The 15,558-nt window shown below is 42.7% G+C and overlaps 1 protein-coding gene across 1 annotated transcript in view; it reads right to left on the minus strand.

Annotated features, from left to right (window-relative positions):
• Window positions 1–4,083: 4,083 nt before the first annotated feature.
• The window catches only part of LOC134574880 (oocyte zinc finger protein XlCOF22-like), a 28,746-nt gene continuing 17,271 nt past the window's right edge, over window positions 4,084–15,558 (minus strand). Inside the window, exon 2 of the mRNA XM_063433928.1 lies at window positions 4,084–6,551. Within this exon, the coding sequence (XP_063289998.1) occupies window positions 4,655–6,496 (1,842 nt within the window). The 5' untranslated portion in view covers window positions 6,497–6,551 and the 3' untranslated portion in view covers window positions 4,084–4,654. The remainder of the gene's footprint in view (window positions 6,552–15,558) is intronic.

A 15,558-nucleotide genomic window follows, 5' to 3' on the forward strand; every position in this document is an offset into this window, starting at 1 on the left:
ATGCTTTAATCCTGAGAGGAGCCTCCATTTGCAGTATTGCATGCTTTGCAATGGAAGATACCGTCCCCACTTTTTTACTATTTAAGAGTGAGCATATCAGTTTTGTCCCTCTTGAGGGATTACTCATAATATTTTGTTTTAAGTAGTTTTTTATTCTCAAATATGTGAAAAATTCCTTAGTTGCCAACTGATATTCTGTTATCAGTTGTTGGAAAGGTTTTATTTTACCGTTGACAAGCATTTGATCTATTTGCGTTATGCCTTTTTGGATCCAGCTACTGATATTTAAATCCTGGATATAATATGGGAGTAATTCCACTTTAAGATTTTGTGGGATTTTGGTCTCAATAATACCTTTTTTCCTTATTGCTTTCCATGTGTCTAATATTGAGGAAATACATATATTGGATTGTCTAAGGTTCCGATTTTTTATTTCTGTTGGTCTATGCCATAATATAGAACTGAGGTTTTTTACTTGGCAGATCTCGCTTTCTAAGATATACCAGCCTTCATCCTTTGCACTATCTAATTGGGTTCTATATATATGGAAAAACTCGTGCGCTAAATAGATGTCCATAATATTTGGAAAGCCCAGGCCTCCCTCTTTAATCTTTTGAGACAGCAGTGTTTTATTAATTCTAGGCCTTCTGTTCTTCCATATAAATTTATTGAGTGAATTTTGAATCATATCTAACCATGGCCTAGGTGTTATTAAAGGAAGCATTCTAAATACGTATGCCCATTTAGACAAGAGATACGAATTAATGAGGTTCATTGTCCCCCACCACGAAATTTCAACTTTTTTCCATTTATTCAGTGCTTTTGACATATCTCTAAAAATTTTAAGAAAATTAATTAATTCCATTAATTCCAAAGCTTCCCTTGTTAACAGGATACCCAGATATGGGGTACTTGTTTTCACCCAATTGAAGTTATAGTTATCCTTTATATAATTGTTACTTCTATTATCCAAGTTAATATCCAAAATGGTGGTTTTACTTTCATTAAGTTTATAGTTTGCTTCATTTGGTCACAAAGGCATTCGATCTAACTTTTGACCCACTGGACCAATTTGTATGATTTTGACGTATGTTGGTATTTGGAGTATGCTGATTCTGAAAATGTATGTGAATGTGATGCATACTTTTAAAGTTATGAATATTGTGTAAAACTGTGTATTTTCCTGCCTGTGATAATTATATTAACCCATTGTGTAAGGTAATTGTATCACAGGCAAAGGGGAGGATTTTGTGTGGGAGTGTCTGAGTGTATTGCATATGTTTATTGGTTGTTTTACAAAACCCTGTGGGTGGTACTAACGTGTAAGAATGCGTATATAAGAACAATAAACCCACAGCTCTGGCAGTTCTACTTCACCCTTAATTTGGAGTGCCGTCTCTTATTGGGGGAATCTGCTACAAGGGATTGCTATGCTCTGCCTACTCCCTTGCTATATTCACTGCTAAGCTCTTGTAAGAGCTTGTTCCGGTCTTGCTCTCTGAAGGAGTCTACGGTGGTTATGGTGTCGGCTCGAGTGCTTGGAGCCCTCAGGAAGCACTAGGAGCAACCTTCAACAGAGGTACCTAGTCGGGGTGCCAGGTGTTTTGTTACATTGGTGGCAGCGGTGGGATACGAACCCACGCCCCCGAAGAGACTGGAGATGGACTATGTGGAACTACTAAACTCGTGTCAGCCGCAGAGCATGGACGCAGAATGGGAAAACTGGGTGGCGGACACAGACCGGCCAGCCTACAGCTGTGAAAACGCAGACAAGGTACCCCCTGCTTCACTACCAGCTGCAGAAGTAGGGGACCTCATAGACTGGTCCTGGAGAGACCCACAGATGTCAGGTAGAGATGGGACCGAGATCTCTCTACCGGCCCTACAGGGATGCTGGGCAGTCGGCCCAGTTCCCCAGCTGCAGAATACATTACAGGGAGGAGAGACCACCGGTTTCACTCCCCAGCGGCAGAGTGCATTATTGGAAGGGGAGACAGTCGGTTTCACTTCCCAGCAGCAGTATGGGTTACTGGGAGAAGAGACAGTCGGTCTCTCTCCCCAGTGGCCAAGAGAGTTATTGGGAGAAGATAGTCTCTCTCCCCAACAGCTGGGTATGTTATCGGAAGGGGAGACGGTCTGTCTCACTTCCCAACAGCAGCACGAGTTATTGCAGCACGAGTTATTGGGAGAAGAGACAGTCGGTCTCTCTCCCCAGCGGCAGAGTGTATTACAGGAAGGGGAGACAGTCGGTCCCCCTCTCCAGCATCGGAGAGAGTGTCAGGGAGAGGAGCCTGTTACTACCTCTCCCAAGCAGCAGATTATTCCCCAAAGGGGAGACCTTATTCTCCCAGATGGGGCAGATGGAACCGCGGTCTCTGCACCCGGTATACAGGGGTGCGGGACAACCTGCCTAGATCCCCAGCAGCAGGACTGTTTATCAAAAGGGGAGACAGTCGTTCTCCCCCTCCAGCAGCAGTACCGGGTCCAGGGAGAGGAGCCTACTACCCACTCTTCACAGCTGGGCTCCAACCAGACTACTCCAGCTGAAGTGCTGGCACCAGGGCAGAGTACCGCTGGTCTCTGCCCACTCAGCAACCCACAGATCTGGAGTACCTGTACCCCACACAGCCGTGATGGAGCCCCTGGACAAAGACTAGCTGCACGTTTCCCCAGGTGCAGTAACTTTCCATTGTGGGTGGGTTGCTGGACTAACCAAGGCACTGACCGACAGGAGGCCAGATACCTTGTTAGTCTTTTTGGGAAAGGGGAGAAATGTGGCGGAACCATCCTCACCCCTGGGCATTGGAGAAGACTGATTGCCAGCCTCCTGCCCTGTGAATATGGCCCCATGTTGAAATGCTTGATTTTCCCCTGCAAAGACCCGAAAGCCAGGTCATTCGGTACTTTCCCTATGTGAGCAGTGTTACCCTAGATAGCTATGCCATGGAGCCCATTCGTATAACGTAAGGCTATGTGAAAGACTTTGGCTCCATGGCAATTGAACTGTATGTATGTGATCTGAGCGCCATTCAGTAATAATGTGCGCTCAGATCTAAGCTATCTGGGGATATGTTGAATGTACCTGTTTTATGCAATAGCTGCACAGTTATATATTTTTATGTATTTTATTGTATTTTGCTACCATGTGGCTAATGGAGTTTTGCCTCTGTCCTTCGAGATAATTGGATTGCTTCCCAATAATCTCCAGGATAGAAGACTCTGTGGAACTGGTTTTGGACAGAAAAGCCATGCTTCATTTGGTCACAAAGGCATTCGATCTAACTTTTGACCCACTGGACCAATTTGTATGATTTTGACGTATGTTGGTATTTGGAGTATGCTGATTCTGTAAACCCACAGCTCTGGCAGTTCTACTTCACCCTCAATTTGGAGTGCCGTCTCTTATTGGGGGAATCTGCTACAAGGGATTGCTATGCTCTGCCTACTCCCTTGCTATATTCACTGCTAAGCTCTTGTAAGAGCTTGTTCCTGTCTTGCTCTCTGAAGGAGTCTACGGTGATTATGGTGTCGGCTGGAGTGCTTGGAGCTCTCAGGAAGCATTGGAGCATCCTTCAATGGAGGTACCCAGTCGGGCAGAGAGCAAAACAAAAACAAAAAATTGTATCCCAAGTTAAAATTAATGTAGGACCCAGCGATATTGCGGTACTGTGGCATAGTGGTAGCCTTAATATGATATTGCCATCTGGTGGAACTGAATGCCCATATTTGTTTGCTGAGATAGGGGATTTTAAGTAGCCTTGTAAAATTTAAAATTGGATTTTTGTGTGCACGGTTTCTTAATCTGAGTTTTGTTTAAATTTTGGTCTTTGCGGCAGTACCACTGCTGAGAACTACATTTTTCGTGTGTGCCCACAATTCTCTTTTTTCTATGCATTTCAAATAAATGCTGCATATACCACAGAAATCAACAGAATCAGCAGGCACAGTTTTATTTCCCCATGATTCAGAACATGGCATTTTACCCCTATACACCTAGTTAGTACCTATGTAGCTTACTATTTCAACAACAAAAAACTTAAGAAACAAATGTTTACTGCTCTTATAGTTTATAGCAGTGTTCCTCACTCTTTTTTTTTTTTTTTTTTAATGGGACACAGTGGCAAGGACTAGCCAATAGGAGAGCCACATATGCCACAAATCTGTGTGGCCTACCAGTTAAACTAATTTCTTCCTATAGAAAAACGCAGTTTAAACATATAATGCAGACATCATGGTAACGGTTAACGCTTTATTAAGATTCTGAAAGTTTACAGCTAGGCCATGGGAGAGGGACCTACTGTCTGATGTACCTGCCCATATCCCCCTGGCTTTCCCCACCCTCCCCGTACACATTTATCTTATTATTAGTATACCAATTGTGATTCTGGCTGTTTACCGCTGCATGATGTATGCCTTCCTCAACTTCTCCAACTATTATCATTTATCGGTATAGCACAGTCACATGATACAGAGACAGAGGGTATTCAATCCTGCCTGCACTGAGAGTGGAGAGAGGACAGGATATTAGTCAAATTCACTTTGACTAATCACTTTAGTGAATAACCTCAGTAGTCTAATTAGTCCCTTGACTAATTGGACACTACATGTATTACTCATATATGCAGTAAATAGTGAAGTGAACAATTTCCCACATTCAGAGACGCTTCTCTTCATTGTGAGTTCTCTTATGACGACCTAGTTTCAATTTACTGGTAAAAGATTTCCCACATTCAGGACAAGACAAAACTTTCTCTCCAGTGTGAGTACTTTGGTGCCTAATAAGACTGGTATAAAAGCTAAAACATTTCCCACATTCAGAACACAAGAATGGTTTCTCTCCTGTATGAGTTCTCCTATGTTTAACTAAGTTTGCATGGCATGCAAAATATTTACCACATTCTGAACAATATACTGCGTGACTTTTTTGATGTTGAAGAAGGTTTGAATGGCATGTAAACTCTTTCCCGCATTCAGAACAGGAAAAAGTGACTCTGTGAATTCTCAGATGTCTGAGAAGTTCTGCTTTACTAATACAATATTTCTCACATTCAGAACATGTGTAAGGTTTCCCACCTGTGTGTGTTTTCTGATGTGTAAGAAGGTTTGAGCGCTGGCTGAAACATTTTCCACATTCTGAACACGAGAATGGTTTCTCTCCTGTGTGAGTTCTCTGATGCTCAACTAGATGTGATTTTCTATTAAAATATTTCCCACATTCAGAACACAAGAGAGGCTTTTTTCCAGTGTGAGCTTTCATGTGCCTATCAAGACTTTCATAATTGCGAAAACATTTCTCGCATTCAGAACATGAGAAAGGTTTCTCTCCTGCATGAGTTCTCTGGTGCCTAACAAGACACTTATACCAGCTAAAACATTCCCCACACTTAGAACATGAAAAAGGTTTTTCTCCAGTGTGAGTTATCTGATGTGTCATAAGATTTGATCGCTGACTGAAACGTTTCCCACATTCTGAACACGAGAATGGTTTTTCTCCTGTGTGAGTTCTCTGATGCTCAACTAGATGTGATTTTCTGTTAAATCGTTTTCCACATTCAGAACACAAAAAAGGTTTCTCTCTACTGTGGGTTCGCTGATGCTTTAAAAGATCTTTTTTGCTGGTAAAAAATGTACCATGCTCAGAACAGAAGAAAGGTTTCTCTTCACAAGAGGCAGATTCACTCATACTTTCAGTAGAGGGGTAATCTGTCTGTAGAGGTTCTGAAGGTGAACAGATGTCAATCTCTAAAATTTCTATATTGTCACAGGCTTCATACTTCTCCCCATTAATATGTTTAGGTAAATATTCTGCCTGTGTATATTCTGATGGTGTATACATGACAGTGATATTTTCTTCTTCAAACGATGCTGGTTCCTCTTTAATACGAGTAGATGGATATTCTGTCCGTGGATGTTTTATGGGTATATAAATGTCTGAGAGATCTCCTTTTTTGCATGAGGCTGGTTCCGCCTTAATATGAGTGGATGGGTATTCTGTCTGTGGATGTTCTATGGGTATATATATGTCTGAGAGATCTCCTTCTTCGCAAGAGGCTGGTTCCTCCTTAATAGGAGTAGATGGATATTCGGTCTGTCTAAGTTCTATGGGTGTAGAATGATCTGAGAGATTTTCTTCTTCACAAGAGTTTGCTTCCTCCTTAATACATGTAGATGGGTATTCTGACTGTGGATGTTCTGTGGTTGTAGGAAAGTTGGTGAGATTTCCTTCTTCACACAAAGCCGGTTCCTCCTTAATGTGAGTAGATGGATATTCGATCTGTGGATGTTCTGAGGGTGTGCAAGTGTTAACAGCTGTGAGTTTTTCCTTTTGAGATGTGAATACCTGTGTAATATGAGCAGATGTGTTTTCAGTCTGTATATTAGGGTTTGTTAAATCTCCTTCTTTACATGAAGCCACTACGTTCGCTCCATTTGGAAAGTGATTGTTTAGTTCACCGTTTGTCAATTTTTCTCCTTGGTAATCCCCAAACTCATACATTTCTTGTCTTTTATGATATGCAGACTGATAGATTTCTGTGTAATCTTGAATAAACCTGGAAAGAAACACAATAATGTTATTTAAAGTAATGGAAGACATTGCTATTGACCTAGCTATAACTATGGATACATTTTGCATCCTCTATGCAAAATGATTAATTTTTTCCTTTTTTTTCACGTTTTATTGAATTTTTCTTCTTTATAAACAAAATATAGTTCATATATGAAGCAGAACTTTTACATTAAAACATGTAAACATTAGATAGGTAGATAAGTTATAAGCCACGTGGATTACAGACAAGTCCGTGACCTTTACGTTTTAACAAGATTGTGTATGGAATATATCCTATCAGTGGCGCACACACAATCCATGGGGCCCTGGTGCGAAACTGATCCGTGAACCCCCTCCTCTACCCCAACACATACATACAGACACACACATACCCCCGACAGACACATACATATTTACACACATACAGACACACACATACACATCCCCCGACAAAAACACACACACACACACATACAATATGTTTCCTACCTTTTGCATGAGTGTGATTACTTTCCCTGGGGTCCAGTAGGGGCTCAGCCTGATGGGAGTCAGAGTTCCCACTCTGACTCCCTAATTCCTCCCGCGCGGCTCTCCGATAGCTTGGAGGAGTGACAGGCAGTCACTTCCCCCCAGCTCTGTCTGATGTCATCACAGGGGGCCCAGTCGCGCTGTTAAAGCGTCCAGCACTGACCAGGCCTCCTGGAAATCCATCTCCATCGAGTGGCCCGAACAGCAAGAGCCACCCGATGGACCCCTTGTACGGCGGCCCCGGTGGTTTGCCGTGTGGGCAGGGGGCCGCAAAATATGGCAGCTTGTACCCGGTCGCAGGGCGCCCTGGAGTGACTGGCCTGGTCGCAGCTGCGACTGCGGTATGTACGCCACTGTATCCTATTGAGGGTATATTTTTGCAGCCAACTATTCCAAATTGAGTAATAGTTATCTTGTCTCTGTGGCATAAAAATATGCCTGTTCCATTTGATATTGATGTCTTATTTGATTTATTTGCGTCCTGATTACATCTTGTTGTTGACATTTCCTAGCGATAACAATTTTCATGGCTAAAAGACATTGTATAATCAGTGTCTTATTAAAAGAAAACATGTCTAGGTCCAGATGTAACATTGCCCTTTCTAGTGTTGGTGTAACAATAGTAATAGTGACTGGGTCAATAGTACACGTTCTGATCAAGACAAAATGTAAACAAAAACTGAAATTTGCGCTATATGTCTGTTCACCCGTAGTTCACCTCTTTCATATTATGTGCACCCACACTTATTAAGTGTTCTTGCAGAGCAAGACCACTTACTGTTATCTCACATATATATTATTATTATTATTATTATTATTATTAAGTGTTCTTGCATAGCAAGACCACTTACTGTTATCTCACATATATATTATTATTAAGTGTTCTTGCATAGCAAGACCACTTAATGTTATCTCACATATATATTATTAAGTGTTCTTGCATAGCAAGACCACTTACTGTTATCTCACATATATATTATTATTATTATTATAGTCAAATTTGCCACCCTAACTCCTCCCACAATTTTTACACTACATAGACAAAATATACCAAAACATGCAGATTGTTCCCGATCGGATTGCTATTACTTTGTGGAACGTTTCGCCGAATGGTTCTCGGAATATCGTCTTCTTTGGCGAAATATCGGTTCTTGTGGCGAAATTTGTCCCATAGGAATGAATGGCAAAGCTAGAGTGGGAGCTGGCAAAAGCTGAAAAATCAGGACATGATTTCTAAACTGCCACCACTCCCTCATTTTCAGGCCCACCTACACAAATCTTATATCAAAACGTTCAGCTATCCCTGCTGCCACTAAAAATGTCCACAGCTAAGCCATAGTCCTTATAGTTTTCACAATATGACCATTTGTTTGCAACTCGCGCCGTCCATTGACATTCATTGAAACTCCACTCTGCAAAGCTCACATTTGAAGGGCAATTTCTAAACTGCGACTGTGCCTTCATTGTTAATATCTCAGAGACATACTATACATCAAAATGTAGGTCTGGGTCTTGTGATTCTCACAATATAAAGCTCTTTGCTGTAGGATTTATAGTTTTTTAAATACGACCATTTGAAGATGGCAACCGCCAAAATACTCTGACCTGTGCAAGGCTGCAGCAGCACGTGATGTCATAGACAGGGACTTTTGCACCTGCTAATGTTTTTATAACTGTATGTTTTAATGTAACTGTGAAGCACTTTGGGCAACAACGTTGCAATTAAATGTGCTATATAAATAAATAATAACAGTTACTCCGCCCACTCCAGTTATAGACTACTGGTGGAGGCAAGAACACTTCACACAATTTCCCCAGAAATTGTAGCTTTTCTAGTTATTATTTTTATTAAGTGTTCTTGCATAGCAAGACCACTTAATGTTATCTCACATATATATTATTAAGTGTTCTTGCATAGCAAGACCACTTAATGTTATCTCACATATATATTATTAAGTGTTCTTGCATAGCAAGACCACTTAATGTTATCTCACATATATATTATTATTATTATTCTTATTATTCTTATTATAGCCAAATTTGCCACCCTAACTCCTCCCACAGTTTTTACACTACATTGACAAAAATATACCAAAACGTGCAGATTGTTCCCGATCGGATTGCTATTACTTTGTAGAACGTTTCGCTGAATGGTTCACGGAATATCGTCGTTCTTGTGGCGAAATTTGTCCCATAGGAATGAATGGCAAAGCTAGAGTGGGAGCTGGCAAAAGCTGAAAAATCAGGACATGATTTCTAAACTGCCACCACTCCCTCATTTTCAGGCCCACCTACACAAATCTTATATCAAAACGTTCAGCTATCCCTGCTGCCACTAGAAATGTCCACGGCTAAGCCATAGTCCTGATAGTTTTCACAATATGACCATTTGTTTGCAACTCACGCCTTCCATTGACATTCATTGAAACTCCACTCTGCAAAGCTCACATTTGAAGGGCAATTTCTAAACTGCGACTGTGCCTTCATTGTTAATATCTCAGAGACATACTATACATCAAAATGTAGGTCTGGGTCTTGTGATTCTCACAATATAAAGCTCTTCACTGTAGGAATTATAGTTTTTAAAATACGACCGTTTGAAGATGGCAACCGCCAAAATACTCTGACCTGTGCAAGGCTGCAGCAGCAAGTGATGTCATAGACAAAGCCTTTTACACCTGCTAATTTTTTATAACTGTATGTTTTAATGTAACTGCGAAGCACTTTGGGCAACAACATTGCACTTAAATGTGCTATATAAATAAATACTAACAGTTACTCCGTCCACTCTAGTTGTAGACTACTGATGGAGGCAAGAACACTTCACACAATTTCCCCAGAAATTGTAGCTTTTCTAGTTATTAAGTGTTCTTGCATAGCAAGACCACTTAATGTTATCTCACATATATATTATTATTAAGTGTTCTTGCATAGCAAGACCACTTAATGTTATCTCACATATATATTATTATTAAGTGTTCTTGCATAGCAAGACCACTTAATGTTATCTCACATATATATTATTAAGTGTTCTTGCATAGCAAGACCACTTAATGTTATCTCACATATATATTATTAAGTGTTGTTGCATAGCAAGACCACTTAATGTTATCTCACATATATATTATTATTAAGTGTTCTTGCATAGCAAGACCACTTAATGTTATCTCACATATATTATTAAGTGTTCTTGCATAGCAAGACCACTTAATGTTATCTCACATATATTAGAGAAAATTTATTTATACTTACCGTAATTTTCTTTTCCTGGCTATTATTCATGGCAGCATTTAACATATGGGTTTAGCTCCTCCCTCTAACCCTCAGGACAGGAAACACAATCAATCAAACAATTAAGCCTACCTTCCCCTACTATATTAGGTACCCCAGTATCCTCCACACCTCAGTCCAGTAACAAGACAAATAAACCAAGAGAGGGCGGGAGACCAAATGCTGCCATGAATAATAGCCAGGAAAAGAAAATTACGGTAAGTATAAATAAATTTTCTCTATTCCTGGCTAATCATGGCAGCATTTAACATATGGGATTCCCAAAGCAATAACCACTCAGGGAGGGTAAGTCATGCTACAAAAATTGTTTAATATCCACTTAAGGCTTATAAGAGTTCAAGACCGAAAGGCCAAACTCCGAATCAGAATGAGAAGAGACATCCACTCTGTAGTGACGCACAAAGGTCTTCAAAGACGACCAATTGGCAGCTTTACAAATGCTCTCTGCAGAAACCCCTGACTCTGCAGCCCATGAAGTAGCAATGGACCTTGTGGAATGAGCTTTGATGTCCTTGGGAACCGGAACCTGTTTCGACCTGTAAGCTCTAGAAATAGCCTGAACGGTCCAGGAACGAAGGGTAGCGACAGAGGCTGCTTCACCTTTACGAGAACCCCAAGGAATCACAAACAATTGGGGAGACTTTCTCCAATTAGCTGTACGTCCAATATACGTGGAAAGACACCTCCTCAGGTCTAGTGTATGGCATCTTACTTCTTCAGGAGATGATGGATCCTGAAAATACCCCGGCAGGACAATCTCTTGATTCAGGTGGAAGGAAGTAACAACCTTAGGAAGGAACTCAGGTCTAGGGCGTAGCACAACTCTATCATCGAAGAAGGTAGTGAACGGTTGTTCAGAAGACAGTGCTCTGATATCTGACATTCTCCTAGCAGATACCAAGGCCAGTAACAACAGGGTCTTTAGAGAAAGAACCTGCATAGGGACCTCATCGATAGGTTCGAAGGGATGTTCCGTCAAGGCCTGCAGAACCAGAGGCAGATTCCAAGGAGCCGAGAATCCCTTGATAGGAGGTCTAATCCTAATGACAGCTTTGAAGAAACGAATCACCATAGGATTTAAAGCCCAACGAACACCAGAAAGAGCTGAAAGAGCCGAGCAGTGCACTTTAAGCGTGTTAAGTTGAAGGCCTCTCTCCAGGCCTGCTTGAAGGAAACCCAGAACCTGAGACACGGAAGGGGAACTTAAATCTTGAACCGTGGAATTACACCATCGTGCAAAGGCTTCCCATACCTTATGGTAAGTAGAAGAAGTAGAAGGATTCCTGGAACGTAATAGTGTTGAGATAACCTGGTCCGAAAGGCCATGTTCAACTAGAGACTTCCTCTCAATAGCCATGCATGGAGCCTGAATTTGTGAGGCTCCGGATGAAACACTGGACCCTGAATCAGCAGGTCTTCTGATATTGGAAGTTCCCAAGGCAGGTCCATCGATAGTCTCTGCAACAGGGGAAACCAAGGACGACGAGGCCAGAAGGGAAGAACAGCTATCACCTTGCAATGTTCTTTGGAGATCTTTCTCAGAACAGCGTGTATGAGCGGAATCGGAGGGAAGACATAAGCTAGATTGAACACCCAACTGATGGATAGAGCATCCTGAGCAACTGCCATTGGATGGTATCTTCTTGACACAAAGCATGGAACCTGCGCATTCCGATAGGTTGCCATGAGGTCTACTTGGGGAAGACCCCACTTCTGGACCAACTGGGTGAAGATCCTCTTGGAAAGTTGCCATTCTGAAGCTTCTATCAGGTGTCTGCTGAGGAAATACGCTAATACATTCTCCTTCCCGGGAAGATAGGTGGCACACAGGCCTTCCACATGATTCTGAGCCCAGGTCATAATGGGAACGATCTCTCTCATCAGGGCTACACTCCTTGTACCGCCTTGATGGTTTATGTAGGCAGCAGCTGCTTTGTTGTCCACTCTCAACTTGACCCAGCGATGCCTGATGAGCTGTTGAAAATGAAGAAGAGCCAGGAAAGTAGCTCTTAGTTCTCTGATGTTGGAAGGCAAGCATTGAGTTTTCGGTGGCCATCTTTCTTGAAAAAAATCGATTGCCTAAATGTGCGCCCCAACCTGTCAGACTGGCATCCGTCGTAATGACCACCCAGTCTATTTCTCGTAAGGGGAATCCTCGGGAGATGTGTTCCCACGACATCCACCAAAGGAGCTTCTGTTTCAGAGCCGAAGGAATGTGAATCAGCGACTCCCAGTCCCTCGAGCTGGTCCTGAAATTTCTCAGAAAAAATTGTTGAAGAGGGCGAAGGTTCCACTGTGCCCACCTGACAAGCTCTATCGTGGAGGAGAGAGTCCCCAGGAGTCTCATAAACTCTCTTGCCGAGGCCGAAGTCTTCAGTCTGAAGTCTCTTATCCGATCTTGAAGTACGATCTTTCTGACGTGTGCGAGAGATACAATCGCCGTGTCTGTATTGAAACTCGCTCCCAGGAATATTAGTTCTCTTGAAGGATGCAAGTGACTCTTCTCGTAGTTGATGAGCCAACCGAAATGAGATAGAGTGTCGAGGACTAGTTGTCTGTGTTGAAATATTATTCCCAGGTCCGGGGCCACTACCAGGATGTCGTCCAGGTAGTGAAACACCGCTACACCTTCTTTTCTGAGCAAGGCAATGATGGTGACCAGAACCTTCGAGAAGGTCCTTGGGGCCGTGCTTATACCAAAAGGAAGGGCCTGAAATTGAAAATGTTCGTTCCGGACACAAAACCTGAGAAACTTTTGATGGGCGATCGTGATAGGGACATGAAAATAGGCATCCCTGAGATCTACTGATATCATCCAATCTTGGTGATGAACAACAGGGATGATGGAGCGAATGGATTCCATGCGAAATCTTCTGACTCTGAGGAAAAGGTTGAGCTGGTGGAGGTCTAGAATAGGTCTCCATTTTCCTTCCGGTTTCTTGACCAAAAACAGGGGAGAATAATAACCCTGGAATCTTTCTCCTATGGGTACAGGTACGATGGCCTTTTCCATAAGAAGATTGTAGACATAGAGACTCAGAATCTCTCTTTTTTGGATGTTGGCAGGAAGCCTTGTGCGAACAAACCTTGGTGGAGGCGGATAATCTTCGAATTCCAGATGATAACCTCTGCTGATAATGGATCTGACCCAAGCATCTGGAATGATTTCCCAGGCCCTCTGAAAGAATGAAAGACGTGCTCCCACTCGAGGAACCTGGAGTAAGCCACCTTCAGAACTGCTTGTTGGGGCGAAAGGAAGAAGTCTGCGTCTTGCCCCTAGAGGATTTTACATTCTGGCCGCTCTTCCAATTGGAATGCCTAGAGAATTCTCTGCCTGGTCTGTAGGTCTTACTTTCTCTAAAGTAACCTTGATCCCTAAAAGGTCTGCGGTCCAGATGAGGTCTCTTAGGACGTCTATCTTGAGGCAGCATGACCTGCTTAACCTCCGCTGCTTTCTTAATAGCTTCATCCAGCGGTTTCCCAAAAAGCACTTCTCCCATAAAGGGAAGTGAGCATAGATTATTCTTAGAGGAAAGGTCTGCCCCCCAGGACCTTAGCCAAAGCGCCCGTCTAGCGGTGACTGCATGGGCCATAACCTTCGAAAGAATTCTAATAAGGTCAGTGGAGGATTCCAAAAGCCAGTCACTGGCGAGTTTGATATCCCTTAAGGATTCTGCCATCTGACGTCTACTAACACCTTTATCGATGTCATCCTCCAAGTCAAGCAACCAGGAACGCATGGCTCTAGACAAAGCAGAGATGGATACGGCCGGGTGGCAACCCAAACCTGCTGTCATGAAGGCTTTAGATAAATCAGCATCTATCCTTTTATCCATGGGCTCCTTAAGGGAAGCATTGCTATCAATCGGAAGCGTAGATCTTTTAGCAACCTTAATGATAGGAGCATCCACTTTAGGTACCGTAGTCCACAATCTGGAATCCTCCTCTTTGATCGGGTATAACTTTGAAAGCCTTCCCTGACTAGTAATCCTTTTACTAGGAATTTGCCACTCGTTCCTCATCAGGTCTTTAATCGAGCTGTGAACTGGGAAGGAAGGTTTTTTCTTATGCAAATCTCCAAAATGTCTGTCAGAAGCCGAACATTCTTTGGCCTCTTCCGGCAAATCTAATGTACGTCTAACAGCCATAATCAAATGCTCCATAGCTTTGGAGTCCAAGGAGCATGGTTGTTCCATATACTCCTCTTCGCTGGAAGAGATTGGCTCTAAATCCTGGTACGCTGAAGGTTGTCTGTATTCGTCTTCAGACTGATCTGAATCCATGCCGAAGGTCTCACCTCTTGATCTCTTATTCTTGTGAGATTCAGCAATTCCCTCTACCACTGCTTGCTTGATCCAATACGCAATATCCTTTGCTGAGGAGGTAGAGGCTTGCGGTGACTTCTGGCGATCAGATTCACCTGCGACCATGGCTAAGCATCTTCTGCAGAGCCTGCAGTTATCCATAGGCCTTGCTCCACATCCCGGGCAGGCTGCCGGTTTTTCCCTTCTCCTCGATGGGGATCTGGGACAGGACCGGTCACGAGGGCTGTAAGAAACAGAAGTCATAAGACTGTACCCTCTATGCACTCTTTTTGTAACTTGAAGAAAACATAAAAAAACATTGCTCACCTATGACCTATAGCAGATCTCGTTGATTTTGCAGAAGGGGATGATGGATCCATACTGACTGTAGGGCTAAGAACATTAAAAAAAAAAAGGTAATGTATTCCCAGCCCAATATTATGAAGATTTTAAAAGAAAAGTAATTCACTTACCTGCAGAGTCTTAAGAACAGTCTACTAGAGCACTGTATCTGTAAAGGGAACTGAAAACGAGCGTTTTTAAGTCTGAAAACCGCCATTTCAAATTTCCCGCTCTGCACCTTTAAAGGATCGCACATGCGCACTTGGTCGCGAGATCGCGGAACCGCCATTTTGGACATGGGCAAATTTCACTCTGAGTCCGGGCGGACGCATTGCGCATGCGCGAGCGTCTTACCGTTATGCTGATCGTCTGATCGAGGTCTGAAGCACACACAGGACGCCAGAGGATTCCCACAGCCTGTGGAACTAACCACCCAGGCTCCCAGGGGTTCCCAACTCCATGGAGATTGGGCTACATGTGCCTGGGCTTCCTGAGGAGGGAGGCTGACCTCCACAGGGACAAGACCATATCAAACATGGTCAGGTG

This window comes from Pelobates fuscus, chromosome 10 (genome assembly GCF_036172605.1).
Source record: "Pelobates fuscus isolate aPelFus1 chromosome 10, aPelFus1.pri, whole genome shotgun sequence".
NCBI classification, from domain to species: domain Eukaryota; kingdom Metazoa; phylum Chordata; class Amphibia; order Anura; family Pelobatidae; genus Pelobates; species Pelobates fuscus.